At 39.4% G+C, this 23,572-nt stretch overlaps 1 protein-coding gene across 6 annotated transcripts; it reads left to right on the top strand.

Moving 5' to 3' along the window:
• Positions 1 to 1,946: 1,946 nt before the first annotated feature.
• Positions 1,947 to 22,922, top strand: TIAL1 (TIA1 cytotoxic granule associated RNA binding protein like 1). 6 transcript variants are annotated; one of them, XM_068198203.1, is made up of 12 exons: positions 1,952 to 2,196; positions 8,619 to 8,715; positions 11,951 to 12,100; positions 12,396 to 12,450; positions 12,761 to 12,848; positions 14,745 to 14,820; positions 16,763 to 16,871; positions 17,148 to 17,243; positions 17,329 to 17,413; positions 17,701 to 17,824; positions 17,949 to 18,041; positions 18,301 to 18,440. In XM_068198203.1, the coding sequence occupies exons 1-11, from the start codon at positions 2,168 to 2,170 to the stop codon at positions 18,015 to 18,017; spliced, it is 978 nt and encodes a 325-aa protein (XP_068054304.1). In that variant the 5' UTR covers positions 1,952 to 2,167; the 3' UTR covers positions 18,018 to 18,041; positions 18,301 to 18,440. The 6 variants fall into 6 exon arrangements, with proteins under 6 accessions (XP_068054307.1, XP_068054304.1, XP_068054302.1 ...); XM_068198201.1 differs by lacking the exon at positions 17,949 to 18,041 and adding an exon at positions 19,274 to 22,922 and having other exon boundaries at positions 1,955 to 2,196; XM_068198202.1 differs by lacking the exon at positions 17,949 to 18,041 and adding an exon at positions 19,274 to 22,922 and having other exon boundaries at positions 1,956 to 2,196; positions 12,002 to 12,100.
• The last annotated feature ends 650 nt before the right edge of the window (positions 22,923 to 23,572 follow it).

Raw genomic sequence — 23,572 nt, 5'->3', positions numbered from 1 at the left:
TCTCTGGGCTCAGCCATCCAGCCAGATTTTCACCCACCAAACAGAGCCCCTGCCCAAGCCATGGACAGCCAGTTTCTCCAGGAGGATGCTGTGGAAAATGGTGTTAAACTCTTTCCTAAAGTCCAGACAGACACGTCCACAGCCTTTCCTCCTCCACCATGTGGGTCTCCCTCTCACAGAAGAAGCAGGTTTTGCCTTTTGCTAATCTCATGTTGGCTGGGTCTGATCCTCTCATTAACAAATCTCAAAAAACATACTGGTTAGTGGGAAAACATAGTTGCACAGTAGAGGTTTTTCCCTCCAGAGAATTTCTCCTGAGATCAGTGCTATCCAACACTCTGCAAATCCTAAATTCAGTAGAAAACCTTCACCCTCAGTACACGCTGGAGAAGACTTAGTCAGTGTATTAATTGCTTTATTGGTATAAAGCAATTTATATATTTTTACCCACTTTTTGCAGGGATCTTGAGTATCTCTGAAACTGAAACAAACCTTAGTTTATTTTTTTTTTTCTTATTGCTTCATTAAAAAACCCATTGCCAGGGACTTGGCAGTTCAGGCAGCGCTGCACATCCTGATGCTGGTCAGTGCTGGGTGCCACGACTCCATTCTGTCTCACACCAGTCCTGCTGCATTATCTCCTGGAGCTGGAGGCACTGGAAAATGTCACAATACTCCGAGAATTCCTGGCATTTACTGCCTGTAGACCAAACGTGTGAAATAAACAAAAAAGTCTTTGATGCCTGCTGGACACGGAGATTCCTTACCTGCAGATCTCCGGCTATTTAAAATCCATGGTTAGAGTACTCCACTAATTCCTTACATCTCCAAACTGCTTTGGTTTTAATACATTTTTAAGAGTTATTTAAGCCACTTCTCTGCATCCACGTGCTAGAAAAACTTCTGCCACAAATGTGTGTCTGGCAACAGTCTTGCATGTCTGAATTACCGAGAGGGAAATACTGTGAGAGCAGCAGGCACGAAAATACCGACTTTGATAACTATATGAGCAGTTTTCTCTGTGACATTACTATTTTGGAAGGCGAGGGGGGGGGATTTGAGAGTACTTGAATATTCAGTATGTGTACAAACGGGTTTTTTTCCAGAGTGAGAGTGCTGTGATTATTCTGCAGGAGCTGCATGTGGGGATGCTCATCCCCTGCCTGTGCAGAGCTATCCTGATCCATTTCCCACTGACAATTCCTAAGCTGGCTCTCTCGGTGGGCCCCCTAAGCATCGCCCATCTCTTCATCTTCCCAAGGAACTGAGACGGCGCTCACGCACAGCCGGGCTGTGGTGGCGCACACACACGTATGTGCCACATGAAATGGGAATTCCTGGGAATCGCGGGACCACAGCGCTTTGGGCTGGAAGGGACCTTGAGAAAGCACCTGGTCCCAAGCCGCTGCCGCACGCAGGGCAGCGTGCTCCGAGCGCCAGGCAGCCTGGCCATCGCTCTGCAGAGGCTGAGCGGCCCGCGGCGACACGTCCCGGCGGGAGCCGGCCGCGCCCGCCCGGCGCAGGCCGTGCGGAATGGCCGGGATGAGCCTGGGGGCACAGCGGCTCGCGGCGTTTGTCCTCCGCGCGCGGTGACACCGCGCTCCAGCGCAGCCCTGGCACCCCCGTCCCGCTCCGTGGGCCCGGGGCCGGAGCCGGCACCGGCACCGGGACCGGCACCGGGACGAAGCGAATCTTCCCGGGCTGCCGGCGGCCAATCGCGGCAGCCCGGGCGCGCCCCCGCGGCGCCTCTGCCGCCGGGCATGCCGGGAATTGCAGTTCTCGCCGTGCGGTGCCGCCGTGCTGTGCAGCCAGGCGAACTACAACTCCCAGTAGCCTGCGAGGCCCCGCCGCGCGGTGCCCGGCCGTGCCTACGATCCCCATCGCGCCCCGCGGGGCCTGGAAGGAGAAGCTGGTCCGGGAGCGCGCGGGGCGGCGCCTGCGCAGAGCGCGGCTTCCTGAGCGTCTGGTGGCGGCCGCCATTTTGTGGTGCCGCTTCCCTCTCCCGCTCGGGCTCTGCGGCCGCGGGACCTGGCGCGGGGGCGACGCGGAGCGGGGGGAGCCGGGGCCGCCCGCACCCTCCTCACCTTCCCTTCGCCTCCGTGCGCCGCCGAGCCCCTCCGGCGCTGCCCCCGGGCGCGGCTGCGGAGAGCGGCGCTCGCCCACCATCATGGAAGACGACGGGCAGCCCAGGACCCTGTGAGTGGGGAGGGGGCGGCGGGGTGGGCAGCGGGCCCGGGGCGGAGCGGGGCGGGGGCAGGGATGCGCTCCCGGGGAGCGGGGCCGGGGCCTCGAGGGGTGCCGGGGGAGCGGAGGGGGCTGAGCGGGACAGAGCCGTGTGCGGCAGGGCCGGGAGCGGGGTCCGGGCAGGGGGAGCGGGAGGGGAGCGCGGCGGCCCGCACGGAGACGGCGCTGCACCGATCCAAGGAGAACACGGGCGAGCCGCAGCTGGACCCGGCGTGTAACGGGGTCCATCCCCGGAGCCTCCGGGGCCCGTGCCCGGAGCTTTGAAGGTGCAGGCGGGGGTCCCAAGCCTTCCCCGGGGGGCACAGGCCGCCCCCGGCCCCCCTGCACGGCGGTGTCGGCGCTGGGAAAGTTCTTTGTGCTCTGCCGGCGGTGGGTGGGATGGGGAGCGCCGGGAAAGCGGGAGGGATCGCTTTTCCCTCCAGCGTGTCACGCTGTGGTTCAATAACAGGCTGTCGGGCCCAGCAGAAAGAAATAACTGTGTGCTGGCCGTGTCTCTCCGCGCTGTTTGGTCACTTGGTGGCTGTCATGCGTTTTCTGTTTGAAAATGCAAATTTGAGCATTTTGGGGTTGCTGTTGAGTTCTTTTCATCTTTGCAGATGTGGTTTTGATGGCTTTTCTTTGTCCTGTTGGCTTAAGCGAGGGAGGCTCGCTCTTGTGGTTGGGCACTTGAGAGCGGGGATTTTGTGCTGCTGCTGATTTTAACCAGCTCCCAGATTTGCAGAGCAGCTGCCAGAGGGTGTTTCGGGCTCTGTGAGCGGTGCAGCGTTCGGGCTGTCCCTGGAAGAAAGGCAGGCTCATGCTCGGGCTGCCCAGATGACAAACACAGCTCAGGACAGTGCAAATGAAATCTTTGTCTATTTAGCTTTCAGGACAGTAGCCTTCAGAAAAACTCTCCAAGATAGTCTGGACTGAAAGCCACTGTAAAGAAACTACTGAAACAGAGTAAAATGTCTCATCCTTCTGTTCTCACTACCAAAATGATGACTTGGCATTTAAGGCTTCGCAAGGCAATTTGTTTTTTCTCTTTTCTAGGTCTGCAAAAGTTCTTTAAAGTAGTTTATAGTGTAGTATAAATACTTAGTCCTTGCTCCCTGAGGTGCATAGTTTAAGTAAGCAGATCTGAAATGCTTTTTGTGTTGATTACCCAAATGATCTGAGTTTGCTTGGCCCTCAGAGTGGACCTAGCTTTGAGTGTTGTTTTAGAATAGGAGGAGGGAAAAGAGCAGAGTCACACAGTGTTTAATTCAGTTTTATTTTCAAGGCTTCTTTCTTTATTATTGGCTCTTTTTCTTTCTTTTTTCAGAACTGCTATATTCCCACTAAGTTTTAAGATGCTCTTTTAGTGCTAACAAGTTTGGGTACCACATTGGCCATGGATCCTTCCCAGGAACACATCCATGAAGGGCCTGATTTAACCCACTTACTTACTAATAAGAAAAAAATAAATTTGTACTAAGGTATCTGAACTAGCATCTCTGCAGCTGCCCCAAATGGTTTATTGCACACGTGTGACTGTTTCATTTGTTAAACTAATAAACAGCATGCACATTAATTTCCTAGCAGTTCTGTAGTAACCACAATCACAAAGGGTTACTTTCCTGTAATTATCTGTAGGCTTTTTGCATGGAAGACAAATATTTTGCTGTAGCATTTTTTACATTTTACCTTCTTGTCCCTACTTTTTATCTGAAATATCTTTAAATTTAGAATAGTAAGTCATGTTTTAAAGATTATTATCCTGAGCACTGCTTTTCATATAGAGCAGTTGTGATCTCATGAATAAAACCCACTGTCCCTCAAGAACAACAAATAAAAATACTGTTAGTTGACCTTGTAAGTTTTCATTGTTTGGTTTATTTGGGGAGGGGGAGGGGGGAGAAAGTGAAGAACAAATTGTTTCAGTAGCTATTTGACCATGTGCAAAAGCACTTGACTGATGGTATAAGCAGAACTTTATGAATGTCTCAGTTTTTCATTCCTGAAGGAATAAATTAAATCCAAAATCTGTAAATTAAGAAGGAATTTTCTTTTTTAACAGTTGCAAGTTTTTTTTTTTACTTATAAAAAGCAAAACCTACCTTACCATTGTTCACTCAACATTTATGCCCATCTTAACCAGCTCAGCAATAAGGATTGCTTCAATTTGCAGTACTTCCAGGGCTATTATGTTTATTCCAGTCATGATAGGTCAGTCATAAACCTCTAAGAATTCAGAATATTTTCTGAGGCTTAATATAGAAAACTGACACCGTTTGCATTTTTCTTTCTTATATTTCTTAACTTTATAGAAATGTGGAGAATAACCTTAGATACTTTCTGCCAAAAAACTTTCCAGGAATGAGGGCCTTTCTGCATGATTTGTGACATGTAATTTTTTAGCTGGTCCTAAAATGAGCTGTGAGCTTCTGATTTTTTTTGTTGTTTTTTGTTTTAGTAGAACACTTGAAAGCTCTGTTCTCTGTGAGTACTGCTAGATTTCACAGGCTGTATCAAAGTCCTGCTTTTACTTTAAAGTGAAAACTAAACTATCAGAAACTTGATGTGCTGCTAATGTTACCAGCTCTCACAGGCAGCCAGAAAAATTACAAAGTTGTATATTCTTGTTAAAGTTTTTAGAAATGTTTTGTGTGGTCTGTAGGTGTTCAGTGACTGCTCTGAAGTCACTGCATGCCTATAGCTGTTATTTCATCAGCCTTGCCATGCTGTATTCCAAGTCTGGAATATGGATAAGGTGCAGGAGTAAAGCTTCACCCGGATTCACTTCTCTTGAACTTCCTTTCAGTTCAGGTCTTGTGCAGGAATGTTGTCTCCTGGAGGAGGCTACAGAGTGGATTATTCTTGGTATCATTTTATTTCCAGTAGCTCACAAGCACTAGGCAGAGTCGCTAGAATTTCCATGGGCTCTTGAGCACATCAGTTTTATTTATTTATTTATTTTTTATCATAATTTCCTCTTTTAAATATGGAAACTGCCATTTCTTACGTGTTGCCTGTGTGAGAGAGAAATCAGATTTACTATATTTCCTCCAAAAAAGAGTGTAAAGGAGTTTTGTGTACCTCAGGGTAGTGGCTGTAAATGTCCCTTTCTTACCTCCCTGTCTAGGATGCAACACGAATCTGTTTACCTTCAAAAAGGGAGTTTTGCTGCTTAAGCCAAAGAGTTGAGTTCCAAAACTCATTATGGACTGATGCGTGCCTCTTGTGTTCTTTAGACAGTTCTACAACATCTCTGAATTTCAAGTAGTTTGTTATTCTTTGTGTTGTCAGCAGCATTCAGGAGTGTAGTAGATGAAAATGGATGTCAGGACATCTATCTGCCTATGGGTTGTTGGGTTTTTTTGTAGCGGCCTATTAATTGGTGTTTAAGTGCTTCAGGCTTGCAGAAGGGAGCAAACACTATTGCCTGTGTGCAAAAAGCCACAACTTTTGCTGCCCTGTCACATCATCCAAGACCACCTTATAAGAGTTTAGTAAGTGCTTCTGCCTTGCTGGGTTTTATAATTTTTAAAAAGTTTGCATAATATATCCTCTAGAATGTATCACTCCAAAAAGGTTGAAATACAGTGCAATAGCATGCTAGGAGTCTTCTGGTCTCTTGAGGTGTGGTTGTGATAATTTTGATTTCATGAAGTAGAGTAGAAGCTGCTGTTGTGTTACATCACATGGAAATGGAGCTAGAAAGGGGAAAGCTGACCATAGGCTGGCCATGAGTAGTGATTAGCATCAGCTGAGCCAAGTTTTGTGTTTCCAGAAAGGTAAGGTGTCTGCTCCTAATGTGGTGAATATATTGATTTCTTTAGTTCTGTAGTATTCAGACATTGACACTGAAGATGTTTGCTTGTATGTTTTTATTCAAGTCCTCTCTAACTGTACTGGAGGAGGTGATGTTCCTGCAGTCTGCTAAAGACATGAAAGTAACCATCAAGTCTTACTATTTAGCATATCGTTTCAAATTTGTAGAGATTTGTATTTCCATATTTTACATTTAGTTTGAGACATTTGGGTCTCTCTGAGTGTTGTCCTTGCTACATGAACCTTTACTGTGCAGTATTCTCAGTGTGTACATACTGAAGTTTGAGTTTTAGCAAGTTGGGAAGGGTGGGAGTGCCTCTGACTAATGGTAATATTGTGCACCAAGGCAGTGTTTATCAGATACATTTTGGGAATTAATGGACCAGTAGGATTTCACATCCCATCTGAATCTAGCAGTCAAGGTGGTCCTGATTTTTATGAAAAGGCAGCTTGTTTCATAGCTAAGGTTTATGATGCAACATTCTCACAGCTATCTTGCTGAAGACATGGTGGTATAAAAAAAACCACTTAGTATATCTTAAATATTCTAGCAGTTAGTGTAATTTTTCTTACCTTAGTTGAATAGATTGCTGAGGAATGGCTTTCCCTGGCCTTTTTTTCTTTTTTAAATTTTTGTCAGGCCAAGAGGAAGTCTCCAGCTTGATTTTCAGACTTGTGTTTTCCAAATACATGTTGATATTATGCAGAAGAGGATGGTACTTGTTTTGGTTTTTGTTAGTGTTAATTGTATTCTACTGATTTGCAGTAGAAATAATGTGTTAATTTCATGTCAGTGTTACTGTATCAGTGTGCTGTGAAGGCTCAGTGGAGACCAGTACTAGCAATAAACTGACTCTTTATGTTGGGATTCCTACTGGGATGTACATTTCCCATCTGATTTTAGTAGTATCTTCAAAGGTTAATATTTCCACTGAAAGCTATTAGTGATTTACAATTTATTCTTGGTGAATGATTAACAAAAATTTAGTTAATATTTCAGAAAGAAGGTATGGATAAATGTTTAACCACTAAGTTTTCAGGATAGAACTGAAAAGTCAGTGATGTGGACAATTTGTTCTGCAGTTTTTAACTTCTCTACTGAAAAGCTTCATAACAATACAGGCTTCTGTTAATGACTTGTGTTAATTCATACATATTTAATAAGAAACTAATGAGTACCTGAAGGATTTTAGTGGATGTTCTGTATTCAGGTGGTACTTCAGAAAGTCACTCTGGATCTTGTAGCATTGAAGTCCTGCTGAGAAAGTGCAGAATTGCCTCATAGTTGCTGAAAGAACAACATAAACGAACATCTGTTGATAACATTGTGTGGTGTTCTGATGAAAACAAACAGTGTCCATTTTAATTTTGCTGATCTAGATGAAAGTCCGGCTGTCAAACACAATTTGCTTTTGAAAAATTTTCAAGGGTTGCCTCTCAGAGCAATTTCAGAGCACACCTTTAGTTAATTCAAATTTGTCTGTGAGCAATAAGAAAGGCTTGTTCAGATTTATGTTCACTGTATTAACAGGTCAGGCTGACTTTAGTTTGCAGTTTTATGACGTTCTGTAGCTGACCAGAGGGAAATGGGTAAAATGTATATTGTTTCAACTTCTGAATCACAGAAGGTTCTGCTCATCTTCTTGGTCGCACTTGAATTCTTTATGCCTTGACAGGCTTGTTTGTAAAGGTGATGAATGTCCCTCTGCTGATGGCTTTTGACATCTGTTACTGTGACAAGCCTTGCTCTTAACTGATCACTTTGTTTACAGTTTGATTACAAATTAGTCACATTGTTAAAAAGAATTTAGTTTTGTATTTATGACTTTTCTCAGCCACTATTATGACCTGCTAAATCTAGGACTCTTATCTAAACTTGCTAAGTATTTCAAAACTTGGAATTATTTCTCAAGATTTACAAAGTAACAAAAATCAAGAAGTCTGATTGATATTAAAATAACTCTGCCTGAATTTTGGGAGGTATTACAAAGGTGGGAGCTGTTGAGATAGATGCTCTACAGTGCATTCCTATGGCAGAATGCTGCATAAATTGCCTTGTCTGTTGGTGAGTGGGCTGGCTTTCCAAATGTTCAGGAAAACAGAAAAGTTGAGTTGGTTGATTGCAAGGCAGCACAACTTGTCCGAGAGCTGCTCCCAAGCTCATGGGACTTAAATGTGTGTTTCTACCCAAATTCAGAAGTATTCTTGTTGAGCTACTCAGTGGGAAGTGAAACTTAAAAAAATATCATTGCCCAGTTGGTTGCTTGTTCTGCACAACATTCTTGAGCAATGTTCTTTGTGCTTTTGACATCTCTGTGCCAAGGAAATGATTGGCACGAGGTCTTGGTGTCCAGCGCTGTCTGCATAGAGCTTCACTTCTCAGTTGTGTGGCCAACATTATAATTTAGAAACCACATGAGTACTGCATTAAAACTATGAACTAATTAGTAAATATTGTCTTTAAAATACTTGAGCTGTTTTAAAGGGAGAGTCTTTATAGTTGTTTAAGTTTTTAAAACCATGATTACTTAAAAGATGATAATTTCTGGTTTAAAATCTTGGTTTTTTCTTTCCTTGTGTAGCTATGTAGGAAACCTCTCCAGAGATGTGACTGAGGTTCTCATACTTCAGTTATTCAGCCAGATTGGACCATGCAAAAGCTGTAAAATGATAACAGAGGTAAGGCCTTCCACATCTGGGGGGTAGCAAATGTAATGTAACTTTATCCTAAGTTGTCTAAAACAAATGAAGTTGAGGGCTTCTTTTGACATGACTGGCAGTGGGTTTCTTTGGGTTGATTGTGTTTGGCTTTGGGGATAATTCTTTGCAGGAGATACCTGGTGTGTGCAATCCTGTGCTTTTGCCTGTAGCCCTGACATACCTTTTATCAGCCGGTGATGAGTTTCCACTTTATTTAAAAGATTGTTACCCCCTCTTTGCAGAATCACATTGTTCTGTTGATCAGAAACCTTATTATTTCAAGTGTAATTCATGGCTATTTGGTACATTTTTCACTTTATTTGAACATGAGCCTCAGTAATTCTTGCCCCTCTTGAATAAATGGTTATTTTCTATGGATGAAAAGTGAGAAATCCTTCAAAATAAGTTTGACTCTTCCTCAGCTTTTTCTGCATTAGTTCAAATACCTCTTGTCTGCACCAGTACAAATAGTTCTTGTCGCACCTGGCTGTTCTTAAATTAATTTTTCCTTGAAACAAAGTGACAAAACTTCCATAGTATTCCAGATAAAGTCTTTTGCACAGAGTGTTGGTAAGTATTCATGTTTTCTTATCTCCATTGTAAATACTCTGGTACCTTTACAGTTGGCAGCCATTTCTGTGAGCTTTTTGACACATCCTACTAAACTTCTCTCTCCCTGGTATTTTTCCTTCCTTCTACATTTGTAACTGGTAAGCTTTGAGCAGGCAGGGACTAATCTGAGCTTCTGCCAGGTTTAAGCTTTGGTCCTTCATCTCTAGTTTCTGTATACGATTCATACTTTTTACTACATCTTATGCTTCTTACTAACTTGTAATTACAGATTTCTTAAGGACAGTTACATTAGTTTTTTGTCAAGATTGTTAAGGAAAGTATTAAAAGGCAAGTCTTGTGACCAGACTTCTTTAGGAGTGCTACCAGAAACTCCCCTGTGGGCTTCTTTTCCTTTCAGTGTGTCACACAGCTTGTTTGTTTCTTTGCTTTTAGCTTATCATCAACTTGCTGCTTGTTTAATCACTCTCATCTTTGTCTGGACTAATAATTTCCCATGGGACACTTTTCTCTGCTGGATTTGCTTTAAGTTTATGGGAGAAAAGAAACAGAAGGCTGACAGATCACAGTTGTTAGTTCTTCTCTGAAGAAACACTTTTGATTGTCATGTGCTCTGCAGACATAAGGTGCTGGTACTCCCACCTTTGGCTGGGTGAGAGCTGTTAGCAGCAGTTTGGTTTCTTGAGGAATTAGATGAGAAATTCCAACATTTTAACCTTGGTTAAGACTTTGTAGTTTTAAGATCTTTCTGTAAGTGAGACATCTTCACGAAACAAGTAGATAAACAAAAACTGCTGGCAGCTGTTTTCAGTCACACAGAGGTGACTGCACTGGGTTGACCTCAGCACCTGCCAATAAGCAGTCACAGGAGTACAAGATGGATTCTAGACTGGCACTGGCCTGCAGCTGTCACAGGACCTGTCCATGGTGTCAGTCCTTTTACAGTGTCTGGTAAACCTGTCCTAGGAGCTGTGTCATGGTTAGGTGGTTCTTACCATTGTTAGTACCACCATCACCTTTTAAAAACCTGGGATTTTTCCATTTTAGCCAGGAGTATCAAGTCATTCTTTTTCTTTTGTAGAGTATATGGCATGAACACATTAAGTGTTGAAAAAATTCATGTGTTTCTTTTGGGGGTATATAATACTCAGGCTGCTGGCACAGTATTTGTAGATAGTTTGAACACCTAAAGATCTGAGTATCTGCAAAAGAGATTCTTCTCATGTTCAGACAAGTTCTCAGTGCTAAAGAAGACCTCCCTACCATGTAAAAGTAAGGCTGCACTTCAGCTGAAGCATAAACTGCACCAAATTTCCTAAAGAAGCCTTAAATGGGTTTCCCAAAGTAGTGTGGGAGGAGGGGTGAATTAAGGCTTTCTTTTCTGGGGCGTCTAAGGTGAGTGTGCTTGTAGAGAACTTTGTGACTGAAACTTTTTTTATGATCTCAGGTGCATTTTCTCATCTGTTCATTGTGCATCAGTTAGAGGCCCCAAGTACTGACAGTGTTCAGGAGGATGACCTCAGACTCCATGACCATTGTAGGTGTATAAAGGCCTTATGATCTGTTCAACTGTTGCATCTTCACAGCTTCAGAAGTAGACAGAGCTATGTTTAAGCTGTACAATCCAGTTTTAGGGGGAAGGATTGGAATTGTTCATCAGTGTAAGTGTGTATGGGTTGTCAGAAGTTAAATAGGAATGCTGGAAAAGGCTTCTCTTCACTTGTGTTGCAACTGTGTTCTACCTGCACTGGGGGAGGTTGATAGTGAGAATACTGATGCCAGAACAGTTCCTCTGTGCTAGACCCTTCCCTATCCCTGTGAGAAATAACTTCTTCAGGGTAATATAGTGTTCATCATCTTTTGGTCCATGCACGTGCTGAATGGTTAATGGAAATGTTTTGGTTAGAGTTTTTGTACTCATTACATCTTGGAGGTAGATCAAATCCAGTGTTCACGTTGGCGTTCTCGACATCCTTTTCACTTGATCAGCTTTTCAAAAAACTCTTCTGTTCTTTGCACTTTATACTCTGGTACATGTATTACTTCAGTGACTTCTGTCAGTGAGTATTTTAAAGGTGATTTGATAGGCCATCCTACAAAAACAGGTTGTACTCAAGGTTAACAGAGTTAACAGTCAATTGATTAATATTCTTTTCCCTCAATCAAACTATTTTGAGTTCTTTTAAAAGGTTATTTCCCAGTTGTTTGCTATGGCATTTTTCACTTGAGACTGACACTGTGCAGCTTCCAGGTTGCTGCCTGCTGGTGGTTTTCAGTCAAATAACAGGAAAGACTTCTTAAGTAGGGCAAGAGAAAATTGGTGAAAATGTGTCTGGGGAATAAGCCTTTCTAGCTTTGGGTATATGCATGAGGCAGTTTTGTTCTCTCTGTTCTTCCCCTTTTTCCCCTCCTTTCCATCCAGTTTGCAGATCACTTTTCTGATCAGTTATTTTTAGTTCAGTGAACTTCAGTCCTCGTTCAAAACAAGCTATCCTTCAGAAACTGCTAGACCTTTAATAAAAAAATCCATCTTAAGAATTCTTGCATTTAACTTTAATGTCAAAGGCTATTTCATAAATCTGATGCAAATCATTCTGAAAGTTTCTAGCTGTAAGTAATATATTTTCCTGGATTTTCTTCTCAGCAACCCGATAGCAGAAGGGTCAACTCTTCTGTTGGATTTTCTGTTTTGCAGCATACAAGCAATGACCCTTATTGCTTTGTGGAATTTTATGAACACAGAGATGCAGCTGCTGCATTAGCTGCTATGAATGGGAGAAAAATTTTGGGAAAGGTAAGTTGCTCACGTGGTAATCTTAGATTTAAAGAATATAGATTTGTGTGAAAATAGTAATAAAACTGTTGAAGATGCTTTACCAAGATTAAATATTGATAGAATAATTTTTAAAAGTATTGATGTAAAAAGTAAGTCTTGTTTAGGAAATGTATTATTTGTGATGTTCTATTTATGATGGTGTTTTATATTAAATGATGATTTTTAAGCACTGACAGTTGTAACCCACCCTTGAATGAACTTATAAAATGTAAGAATTTTGTGAATTTATACTAAATCTTATACTTGTTTTCAGGAGGTCAAAGTAAACTGGGCAACAACACCAAGTAGCCAGAAAAAAGATACATCCAGTAAGTAATGTAATGCCACAGTATCACTTCTACACAAATACTTGACAAAGTGGTAATAATTTATCATAAATGCATTTAAACATAACTTCTCTCCTTCCCATCTAGTGTTTAATAGAATTTTGCAAACTAATTCTTCTGTTTCTGCTTTACACCTGGGGAAACCGGAGTGGACAGATTAAATTGCTGCTGCTCTTCACATGGAATCCTGAGCGTTCCTGGTTCCCAGAGCTGTGTGCAGAGCATCACTTTCTCAGGAGTTGAAACTTTAGATAGCAGTTAAATATTTGATTAGTAAATTATTTATTTTCAGATCACTTCCATGTGTTCGTTGGGGATTTAAGTCCAGAAATAACAACAGAAGACATCAAGTCAGCATTTGCTCCTTTTGGTAAAATATCGTAAGTATCATCATAAACATTTCCATTATCAGTCAGAAAATGTGATAGTGAAAATGTGTTTCTAAGTTGAAATGTTATTTCTTATCTGTTGAGATAATTTTTCTGCTGTTCATTTCTTTGTGGTGGGTGGGTAATAAAGAGGGGTTGTATCTCAGTGTGTTTCACAATGTAAATACAATAATGTAATTGTGCTCTGGTTTGCTGAAAGCAATGTGCTTTTAACCTAATTTATATGCTAATGTCCTTCAACCTTTTATTAAAATTTAATTACTGCTCTAAGTGTGATTTTTTGGTGTTGAGAATGTGTACAGAGTAGTGACTTGATAAGTGGTATATATTGTATCCTGGGTTTGTTTTATGTGCATTTTTGCTGCATTTCATAGGCAGTGTGGAAAACTAGGCAATTGAAATATAATTCTATAAAGCAGCTAGTTAATAACTTGGGAATGTTTTGAAAAAGCTAATAATTATGAGAATGAAATCTGGTTTTTTGGATAATAATGGGATGAATTACAATTATCATATCTTAAATGAAAGAATGGTGGCTTTATGATATGTGCACATTTCTGCCAGTTAAGAGAATGTTTCTTTAAACTTCTCTTGGACAATTCAGGTGATACTAAATCACCTGCTGTTCTAATTGAACATATTTAACATTACAAAATCCTTGAGAGTGCTAAAGTATATATGTCCTAAAGAGTACTGCTACAAAAAAAGTCTGTTTATCTTTTATCAGTTTATATTTATAAAAATCAAAGTTGCACATGAACGTTTTTATACTACTTTACAGGAATATATTTCTAAGAACAAAATTCTTATTTTTCTCTTGTTCTGTACGCATATTTTTAAATGAATCATAAATCTTATTTCTTACCTCTGCTGTTTTGTTTACTTTGCTTTTTGTCTCTTAATGTGGTAAGTAGTACTGTTTTAAAAATCAATTTAAAAAGAATAATTCAGGTTTCTGTTTCTCAATCTATATTTATACCTGAGACCTGCAGTTTTTCTAAAGTCCAAGTCACAATTAAAAGTAATAGCATTCTGGTTATTTTGCAGAATTGCTCATAAGAATGGACAGGATCTTGAAGGCTAACTGCAAGGAACTGTGCACACTGGAACTCAGTTGTAGATTTTTTCTCATTTCTATTTATTCTTATTATACATTATTTATATATACATATTTTAGTATTTACATTTTAACATTCTATATTCAGTGCAGTTCTATATTTCCAATCATTTTAACTTACTCACTAAAATTTCTGTGTAAATTTGTTGTTTTCGTACTGGTGTGCTTAGCATTGTTGTTAGTTTTATTCTCCTTTCTTAAATTTCTGAAAATGTCAATTTTTCAAAATTTACAGCTACCCAAACTCCAAAATGATGGTAGAGAATTGACCAAGAAAAATAAAGAAATCTGTTAACAGGCCATGTATGCCTTTTAATTCCTATTTTTTCCTCTTTTTCGATTTTTTTAATATTTCATATATTTTGTATCACTAGGCAGAAGACATTTAACTATTTAGAAAATGCATGGTAAATTAGATAGAATTGTTACAGTAATTTATAGAACAGTAAACCTTAGAGGACCCTAGCCAATAGAATATTAGAAAAGGAAACTTTGTTTCTCTTATACTTCAAATTTGAACATTCTAGTTATAGCCAGTATAGGTTATGTGCATAGGTTGCATGTTTATTACATGTTATTTTTTTTGTCCTACTGCTTTTTTCTAACAGGTAAAGAAGCAATAGGGAGAGTTCAGGAATGAATGTAGTTTTAGGGCTAACTGAATTTATAAGAAAAAAATTATGCTCACAATACAGTGTGTGTGGTTCCTTTTAGTTTTTATTTTGCAGGTTATCAATACTATCCTCATATAGCTGTGCTTCTTTTCACAGGGATGCACGGGTAGTTAAAGATATGGCAACTGGAAAGTCAAAAGGCTATGGTTTTGTATCTTTTTATAACAAACTGGTGAGTAATCACAATGCAGGTTTAAAATAGTTCCTATTTTCCATTTTTAGTTTTGCCTGTTTATGTATTCAGTGTTTATTAGACTTCACCCAGGGAAACAAATTTACATGTACAGGAGCTGTATGTATGTTTAGGACAACATAGGGAAACGGAATCATTTTCCTTAAATATTTTGTATAGGAAAAACTCACGGTTTCAGGATTTGAGGCATATAAAGCCTGTTTGTGTGGTCAGAAGTCCTACATGTCAGATCTCTTTTGATGGTTCTGTAACAGTTACCTGGAGCTGTCATAATCAGAGAAAAAGTTTTCATTTCTTCTGATTTGCCAGTGCCATAAAATACTGCAATTTAATGCCTTAATTTAGTGTGTTTTTCCAGTTACACTTCCTTTGTTCTGTATTTCAGCTGAAAAAGCAAGGAATAGCTGTTATTTCCTTGTACCCCTTTTCCCTCTTTATACAATTGTTTGGGTCCTGTGACCAGAGGGGAACTGTAACAGTCATAGAATTAAAGTTAGTGGATTCTTTTGAGACTGAGCCATAAAAACTCCAATTTGAAATTTCTATTAATTCTACAAAATTAATAGATGAATTCTAAACACAGTACTAAAAAGTACTCTTAAATTTCATGTTCTGATTGCTGTTCATTCCCACAGCAGCTGCACCTGTAGAGTTATGGTGTGACTGTCCTGAGCTGGTCCTTTAAGGCCTGTTTTTCAGAATGTATCATTCTGCTAGATTTGGGGAAGTAAGATGTACTCCCAGACTTCAGGTACTCCAGCCTGAGCTCTTAATGCATAACACAGTTAAGAGAAAATGGAACTCCTGCATTGGACAGGATCAGTTATGGCTTGGGCTCTGTTCCATTTTTGTCTCAGCTGTGATCCTCAAGCAGGACAGCAGCAAGATTCATCAGAGAGTGTTTCCTTTCCTAGTCAGTTCATTATGTGTTCACCGTGTTTTAGGAGCCAAAGGTGCTTGAATCAGTTGGGATGTTTAATTATTTGGTGGTTTGGTTTTATCATTTAGGGTGGATTTTTCTTTTCTTATTGGTTATGTTTTGTAATTTCATTTTTGTATTTATGTGTTTTCAAAATGAGTACTCAATATAATTAAAACCTAGAAAGATCAAGGTCCTGAGTTTGAGAAGAGAATTCTAGCTGGGAGCAGCTCACCTTTAACTTGTCCACATTTTTTGTCCCTTATGCTTGGCAGTTTTTTCCTTAAGCTTTGTTCTTTCCTTAAGCTTTGTGCCCTTGGAAAAGCTTTTCAAACGTGCACTATTTGCCTGTCTTCCTCCAAAGCAATTGGGAGACAGAAGGCTTCTTGCAGCTGTTAGCAAACTTACCCTTTCTTACCAGCTCCTTCTGCTTACACTGTGAACTTAAAGATTGTCTTCAATTTCATGATTGAGATAAAAAGTGGGCCATGGATTCGCATGTGTGTTCATACATTGATTTTACCATGTGCAGAAATTCCAAAGCACCTGTTGCACACCTGCAGGAAGCAAAAGAAACATTTAGTATAGCTGTTTTATTTCAATGATTAGTCATGACATCTGTGTGACCTTCCCACTTTTTTTTTTGGCAGCTTTTGAACATTTCTAATGTAGATGCTTGTATAGTGTATGTGTATATGGTATAAATGTGTGTATACATGTATGGATACAGGTAGTATATATATGATTGCAGTTGGCTTCTGTCCTGTGTAGAAAATGGGTGGGAGGAAGTTTTTACCAAATTACTTCTGAGGGCCTTCTCTGTAACCAGTTGCCTCCATGTTGATTAATGTTTGTCTGCTTGCTATGATTGTTCAGAATTTCATACTCTTCTTAGTACCATTACTGGTTTTGTCAGTGGAATTAACTGATAACCAAGTCTTGGGAGTAGATTTGTACATGGTTTTTGTGGAAGTGCTCCAATCTCTGTTTTAATCTCTTCAGGATGCAGAAAATGCTATTGTACACATGGGAGGCCAGTGGCTGGGAGGCCGCCAGATCAGAACTAACTGGGCAACAAGGAAACCACCAGCCCCTAAGAGTACACAAGAAAGTAAGAGCTTCATGTCATGCTGTGTTGTGTTTGCTGTCTTTTCACTGTTCAGTGGGGGAATAAAACATAAGCCAAAATCATGTCACTTAAATCACGTATTAGCTTGCCTTCCACATCTTGATTAGATTTTTTTGGTATGTTGTATCAACATAGTAATAAAATATTTAATGTTTGTTAATAATGTGTTTGTTAAATGTGAAATTCATGCTTGTGTATGAGGTAAGTGTCTAGGTTACTGTCAGCCCACTCCTGAAAACCAGCCTTCTCTCTTTATAGATAATACAAAACAGTTGAGATTTGAAGATGTAGTAAATCAGTCAAGTCCAAAAAATTGTACTGTGTACTGTGGAGGAATTGCCTCGGGGCTAACAGGTATGAAGTGTTCTCTTATTTTTTTATTATTGAAACTTTTTGGACACCAGGATGATTACTAATTCAAAAATATCTTACATTGTAGATCAGCTTATGAGACAGACTTTTTCACCGTTTGGACAGATTATGGAAATAAGGGTGTTTCCAGAAAAAGGTTACTCATTTGTCAGGTATGGACAGAGAAAGCAAAATCTCTGGGTCTGTGCGTGCAGTAACACTTCATTTCTCTGTAATTTCACTTGATTGAACTTGTCCTGATATGATAAAAGCTGTCACCATATATTCATAGAATAATTTGGAACCTGTAAAAAGGGCCACCAACATTTTTACCTGAGAAGATGAATGTTTGTGAAAGCAGATGTTTTTCTCTGGATTTCCTGTATGTATGGAGTCACTGTTTTTTAAGTAATCAGGTGGAAGAAGAAACATAACATTAGTTTGTTTTTACATTTTTTAGGTTTTCAACACATGAAAGTGCAGCACATGCTATTGTTTCAGTTAATGGAACCACAATTGAAGGACATGTTGTTAAATGTTATTGGGGTAAAGAATCCCCTGATATGACTAAGAACTTCCAACAGGTAACTGTACTTAACCTTTTCTTTCTATTACAAAAGCAATTGTGTTTATACCTGTAATGACTTCCCAGTTATAATGGCTAAATTTTGTGGTGGAGTTCTTATGAAATTCCATGTTCTGTCTCAGTTATGTTCCAGTTCATCAAATTGGGCTAGTGATTTTGATGGAATATCTGTTACTGTCTTCTGGATATGATCCAAGATAGGGAGAAACTTTGAGGTAATTTTAATTCTTGCTGTTTTGCTAACTGCAGACTAGGTGGCTGTCCAACCAAATAGTCTTTGGGGTTTCAAGCACACACAAATATATTTTTCAGTACAAGGATCTAATTAAGGCATAGTGACATCTTATTTTTCAGATCTCATTATTGCTTGTTTTAGCTCTCTGATTGATATAGCCAAAACTTTGCCTTCAGCAGCACAAATGCAATATAAACCATCTCTAGAACCTGAAGTACAATGGATTATTCTTCCTGCAGGTGGATTACAGTCAGTGGGGACAATGGAGCCAAGTATATGGAAATCCACAACAATATGGGCAATATATGGCTAATGGGTGGCAGGTACCGTCGTATGGAATGTATGGCCAAGCATGGAATCAACAGGGTTTTGGAGTAGAGTGAGTAATTATATTTAATTTTTTTTTTAGAATATTGTAAGAATGCTGTAGCTTAAGTTTCAGGCTCATTTGGGTCAAGGATTGCACAAGGTTTCAAAGTTTAGGGGGGCTCCTGTGTGCTTAAATTATGTTCAGTGCTTGCAGATACTGGGGTGAGTCGCTCAGACTTGTACCTCGTGGCACATTTCGTGTGTGATAGAGGCACAAAGACCACCCAGTGTGGACAAGTTTTGGGGGGTGGTCTTGTCTGGTATCTAAATCTATTCTGGGTTCTGACTGGAGGTGGTGAATCTGAGCCAGGAGCCCTGGGTATTTGCCTACAACTACACACGGACACTTTAACTTGTGCAGTTTCAGAGTTTGGGTGGGCTTTTAGTAATGGATCTCTTGAAGACTGAAGTCTTCAAAACAACTCTTTGTTTTAAGATAATTTTGAAATAACTTGCTTGCCTTCATTATCTGGTGCCAGTTAAACATATTAAGCCCTGATAGACCTATCATTGGTGTTCATGCCCATGAGGTATTGGGTATTTCTTGCATTTCTGCATCACTGATGTTGAGTTCCAGCCACCTGTGTGTGTTCATGCCTTGGGAGGCAGATGCCATATCCAACTGGTACCCAAGGTTTGTGGGGTTTTTTTTCTCCTTTGTTCTTAAAAAGCTCATGATATTTTCAGGAATCACATGTTGTAGAGCTTAACCTGAATTATCATTAAAGAGAAGAAGAAGAAATTGTTCTATTTTGATACAAGTAGTTGTGTAGGAAGTATGTTTTTATATTTTTTTTAAGTTGGTTTTCTCCACTTTTTTTAACCATCCTGTTTCTTTTTAAGCCAATCTCCATCTGCTGCCTGGATGGGTGGATTTGGTGCTCAGCCTGCCCAGGGACAAGGTGCTCCTGTAATACCTAACCAAGCTGGATATGGTATGGCAAGCTACCAAACGCAGTGAGCTGGGACTCTGTTCAAAAGTGTGTATTTCATGATAGGCTGCAGTTTCCAGTGACATTCTGAAGACTGGAATGTAGACAATGAAAAAAAAAGAAAATATTTATTTTAAAAATGGAAATGTTTGGAACCTTTAGCACAGCTTTGCTTTGGTGAAGGACACAAATGTCTTCTAGTTCTGCCTTTTTAAGTTTTTGTTCATGATGGATATGAACATGTTTTTCTTTGTGTACAAAAATGAAAAATAAAGTCAATAAAGACAATTCTGACTACAAATTTTGATATAGTAGGAGAAATGGCTAATGAATTTGATCTTGAGGTTACCATTCCTTTTTTTTTTTTTTGTTTTGTCTTCAGTGTTTTATATCATTGTGATTTTAAGAGAAATGACGTTGAAAAACAGGGAGTTGCTTTTAGTTGAACACACATCCTGAAATAAACTGTGGACCAATCACTACAACCTGCGAGACAGTATTGCATTTTCAAGAAACCTATGGACATAGCTCAAAGTGTATGTAGGACTTGGAATAATTTTTTAAAAAATATTTAATTTTTCTACATGCTTACAGAAAACAGCTGATACAATGAATAGTTCAGTCTGAAATAAAAAACAGTACTGTCTGAGAAATTTCACATAACTTTTACTGTCCACATTCAGGCACACGTTGGAGCTTTTCAGAGCTGGTTTGCTTGTTAAAACTCTAGTAGTTTACATTTAATTTTGAGAAGTAAAAGTGTTTTTACAAGTATGTTGTTTGTATTGAAATCAGACAGTCATACTTGGGCTTTTACATAAAGTTTGAAGGCTACACATTGTAAATATTTCATAATTACAGTGTTTCGAAAGCATGCTCAAACATAGAAGTAGCAATGTAATTATTCAAAGTAATACTTAATATACCCTACTGCTTTAAATGCAGTAGATTGACAAGAATGTGCAAGACTGACATTTCCAAAGTTGGCTATTATGTAAAGTTACATAAAGAACTATAACAAAGAGCCTTAATTTTAATTTCATAAATCTTTAATGCATCACCTTTTTGTCATTAGAAATACAAATTTTTTGCTTTACATTATTTGGTATGTAAATACCTTGGTTAACAACCTTGTAAACCTATTTCAAGGTTATTATAAGTTGTATAGTATCTTGAGTGTTTTGAAAAATCTTGATGTTTTTTAAGTCTAGAAATATTTTGCCCAAGAATTTTTTAACAAGATTGTTAAAAACATCTTATTTTAGAGAATATTCAATGTGCCATTTGGTAAATGGAGATGCAGTTGAAACAGTACACTGAGTTGTGACTTATTTTTAATTAAAGTTTTTGTCTTTATGGATGGTTTGCATGTGATGAACTTGTACAGAGGCTGGGTTGTTTGTGTACTGAGTGTGTAAATGGATAAATCATGAAGATGTTTAAATGGTATACTTGGGTTATTTCTGAATTATTTTATGGATACATTGATATAAACTGCCTCAATAAATTTGAAGTTGAAAATGAATGTAAGTTAGATATAAGTAATGTGTCCTCCCTGTGACAGCTAGAGGGTGCAAATGCCTCAGCTGTCATCTGGAATGCTGAGGCAGGCAGGGTTGGAAGGGAAAGAGTAGGATTTGCAGTGGTAGCTCAGTGAAGCAAACTTGTATTTTAAAAGAAACAGAAAATTTGGTTTTTAGAGATGGTAGTTCTAAGTGAGTGTTTGAGAAGCTGTGTATTTTCTCTTTTCTGTTTCTGACCGTGCAGGTGTTGCGAGGTGGAGTAGCCTGTTTTGAAATGGAGATTTGCAGTTGTGTTAAACCCAGCCAGGTTGTGCAAATAACTACACTTATTGCTGTAGCAAATCACATGAGGGTTTTCTTTCCTCCTCTTTTATTGATGTGTGAAGTAGTACCTTGACTTTTAGATCAGGTTGAGAGTGAGATGTACTGGAAGAGCAGTTTAGTCAGTTGGCTCAGCTGCACCAGAGGTACTTGTGACTCTGGGCATCTAATGCATGCAATAATGACTGAAGTTAGTGTGGAACCGCGAGTGCTCGTGCTGGCAGAATTGGCCCTTGATTTCCTTTTCTCCTTTATGGTGTATGTAGTGTCTTTCCACTCAAGATAGGAATCTTGCCTACAGGACTCTTGTTTTTCTATACATTTTGTACATATGTGTATATCTACGCGAGGATCGGCCTATACATTGTAGTTTGGAAAAACCTCACGAGTAAGTCTGTGTTTTTGTTACACTCAGCTGGTTTAAAAAGTCACGAGTCAGTAGAGACACGAATTGTGAGTACCTTTAGGGTTTCTTAGGCTTCACTTGAAATCTGGGGTTTCTACATCCTTCTAGGTGTTTGCCATATGGCTGTTCTGGGTGCATGCTGGAGTGGAGGCAGTTTGTTCTTTAGGCGCTACTGAAGATTTAGATGATGCAAGTACATTGCCACATAAATGCCCGTATAAATGGGTGTGAGATTAAGGCAGTGATCTTTCAGGTCTCAATGTGTAGATCACTTTAAATCTGATTATTTAATATGCCTGCTGTAGAGCTGGGCCATACCTGACCTGTATTTCAGGATGAAAGATAGGTTATACCTTCTGATATAAGTTTTTTGTCATTGATTTTTTTATACAGCTTTTCTGTAATGGTGATATTTCTTCGCAGACTGCTCAAGGTGTGGGGGTCTTCAGTGTCCTTTAATGTCTCTCTAGCACTGCGAGGAGGAGTTGTAAATTAGATTGCTTTTTACTCAGTAGCATTCATAAATGCATCACTGACAATTTTTTGGCACCAAAGAGCCTCTTGCACCATACTGCTTTTATGAGTGACACTTACACTGTTGTAATTTCTCTAACTACAGAAATCGACCACTACCTAACCCTTACCACTAGGATTTGGATTTCAGAAACACTGCTTTATTATGGCTTAAGTTGATGCGTGCAACCTAAACCGAGGTTGTAATCTGCATTTGCAGAAAATGTTCAATAAAAGTGGAACGTGATAAAGGGCTTACCCTGTATTTGTCATCTGTCAAAGCATTGTCCCTCTTTGCTGTAAAACTGACAACAGGCAGACAAGGCTGAACTTGTAAACTATGCACTTGCAATCATGTAAAAGATGTTTTATTTTAGAAATTTTCCTACAAAACCATTTTGTATTTTGCGGAGTTGCAGTAGTAAGGCTGTAAATCTAAGGTTACGTGTAGCTTCTCATCAATCCTGCCTCCTTGTGTATATTTGCTAACAGATTTTAGACATAGCTGCAGAACCTTCTTACTAAGATAACTTCATGAGAAGCAATTCACTGTACTAGAACCATTGCCTTCATTTCACTCAAAAAAGTCTCACAGTGAATAAGGCTTAGTTTTGCAGAAAAATAGTGATTTGTTTTTCTTGTGTTTGTACACAAGGAAGCAGACTTAAACTGTATGGACATGATTAGTGTCTGATACTTCTTAATTATCTGACTGTTTTTGAACAAGGGCACAAGTGTTTGTTTTAATCACGTGAAACTGTTTCCTGGTCAGCAATAAAAGATTTTGTTGCACTGTTCTTACATTGCAAGATACAGGCAATCTTTTGTTCAGTATACTTCCAAAAAATTGATGGGGTTTTGAAGAACTGCCTTGTTCCAGCTTGAATTTTCACATATAGATATAATCTGGGATCTGGATTGTGGCTGTAAGAGCAAAAGAAAGTTCTGAAATTTGAGTGAGAATTTGTTTTTTCTGATCATGTGTGGTGCCTGTCCCACATTGATAAATTTGAGGGTTTCACTATGTAATGAAGTTTCTGTTCATAAAAAGGCAACTGCAAGGCAGTAGCTTCTGGGAAGGTCTTTATCTTGTTTCATTTCAGCTGACTCCTATGAATCCAGTTGATTGTTTTAAAATAAACCTTAAAAGTTGTTGTGCTTTTTCAGTATCACATGGATAAAATCCCATCCTACCGTAATTTCAAATCAAAGAAAACGCTGAAGTGTTTACTGAATGTTTTACTTGAAAAAGAAACAGGACTTCATGTTGACAAGTGAACACTGATTGTGTTGTCCTTCTGAGGCTGTGTGCTGATGTAGATCATGGATGTGTGAATGACATGCTCTGCTCACTGACATTTCAAGGGTAATGACTCAGAACGTTAATTTGACATCAGTAATGATTATTTGAATACAAGTTATTCTTGCTTAAATACACAGCTCCCTA

Source organism: Anomalospiza imberbis, chromosome 8, assembly GCF_031753505.1.
Source record: "Anomalospiza imberbis isolate Cuckoo-Finch-1a 21T00152 chromosome 8, ASM3175350v1, whole genome shotgun sequence".
Lineage (NCBI taxonomy): Eukaryota > Metazoa > Chordata > Aves > Passeriformes > Viduidae > Anomalospiza > Anomalospiza imberbis.
This window is presented reverse-complemented; position numbering and strand designations above follow the sequence as displayed.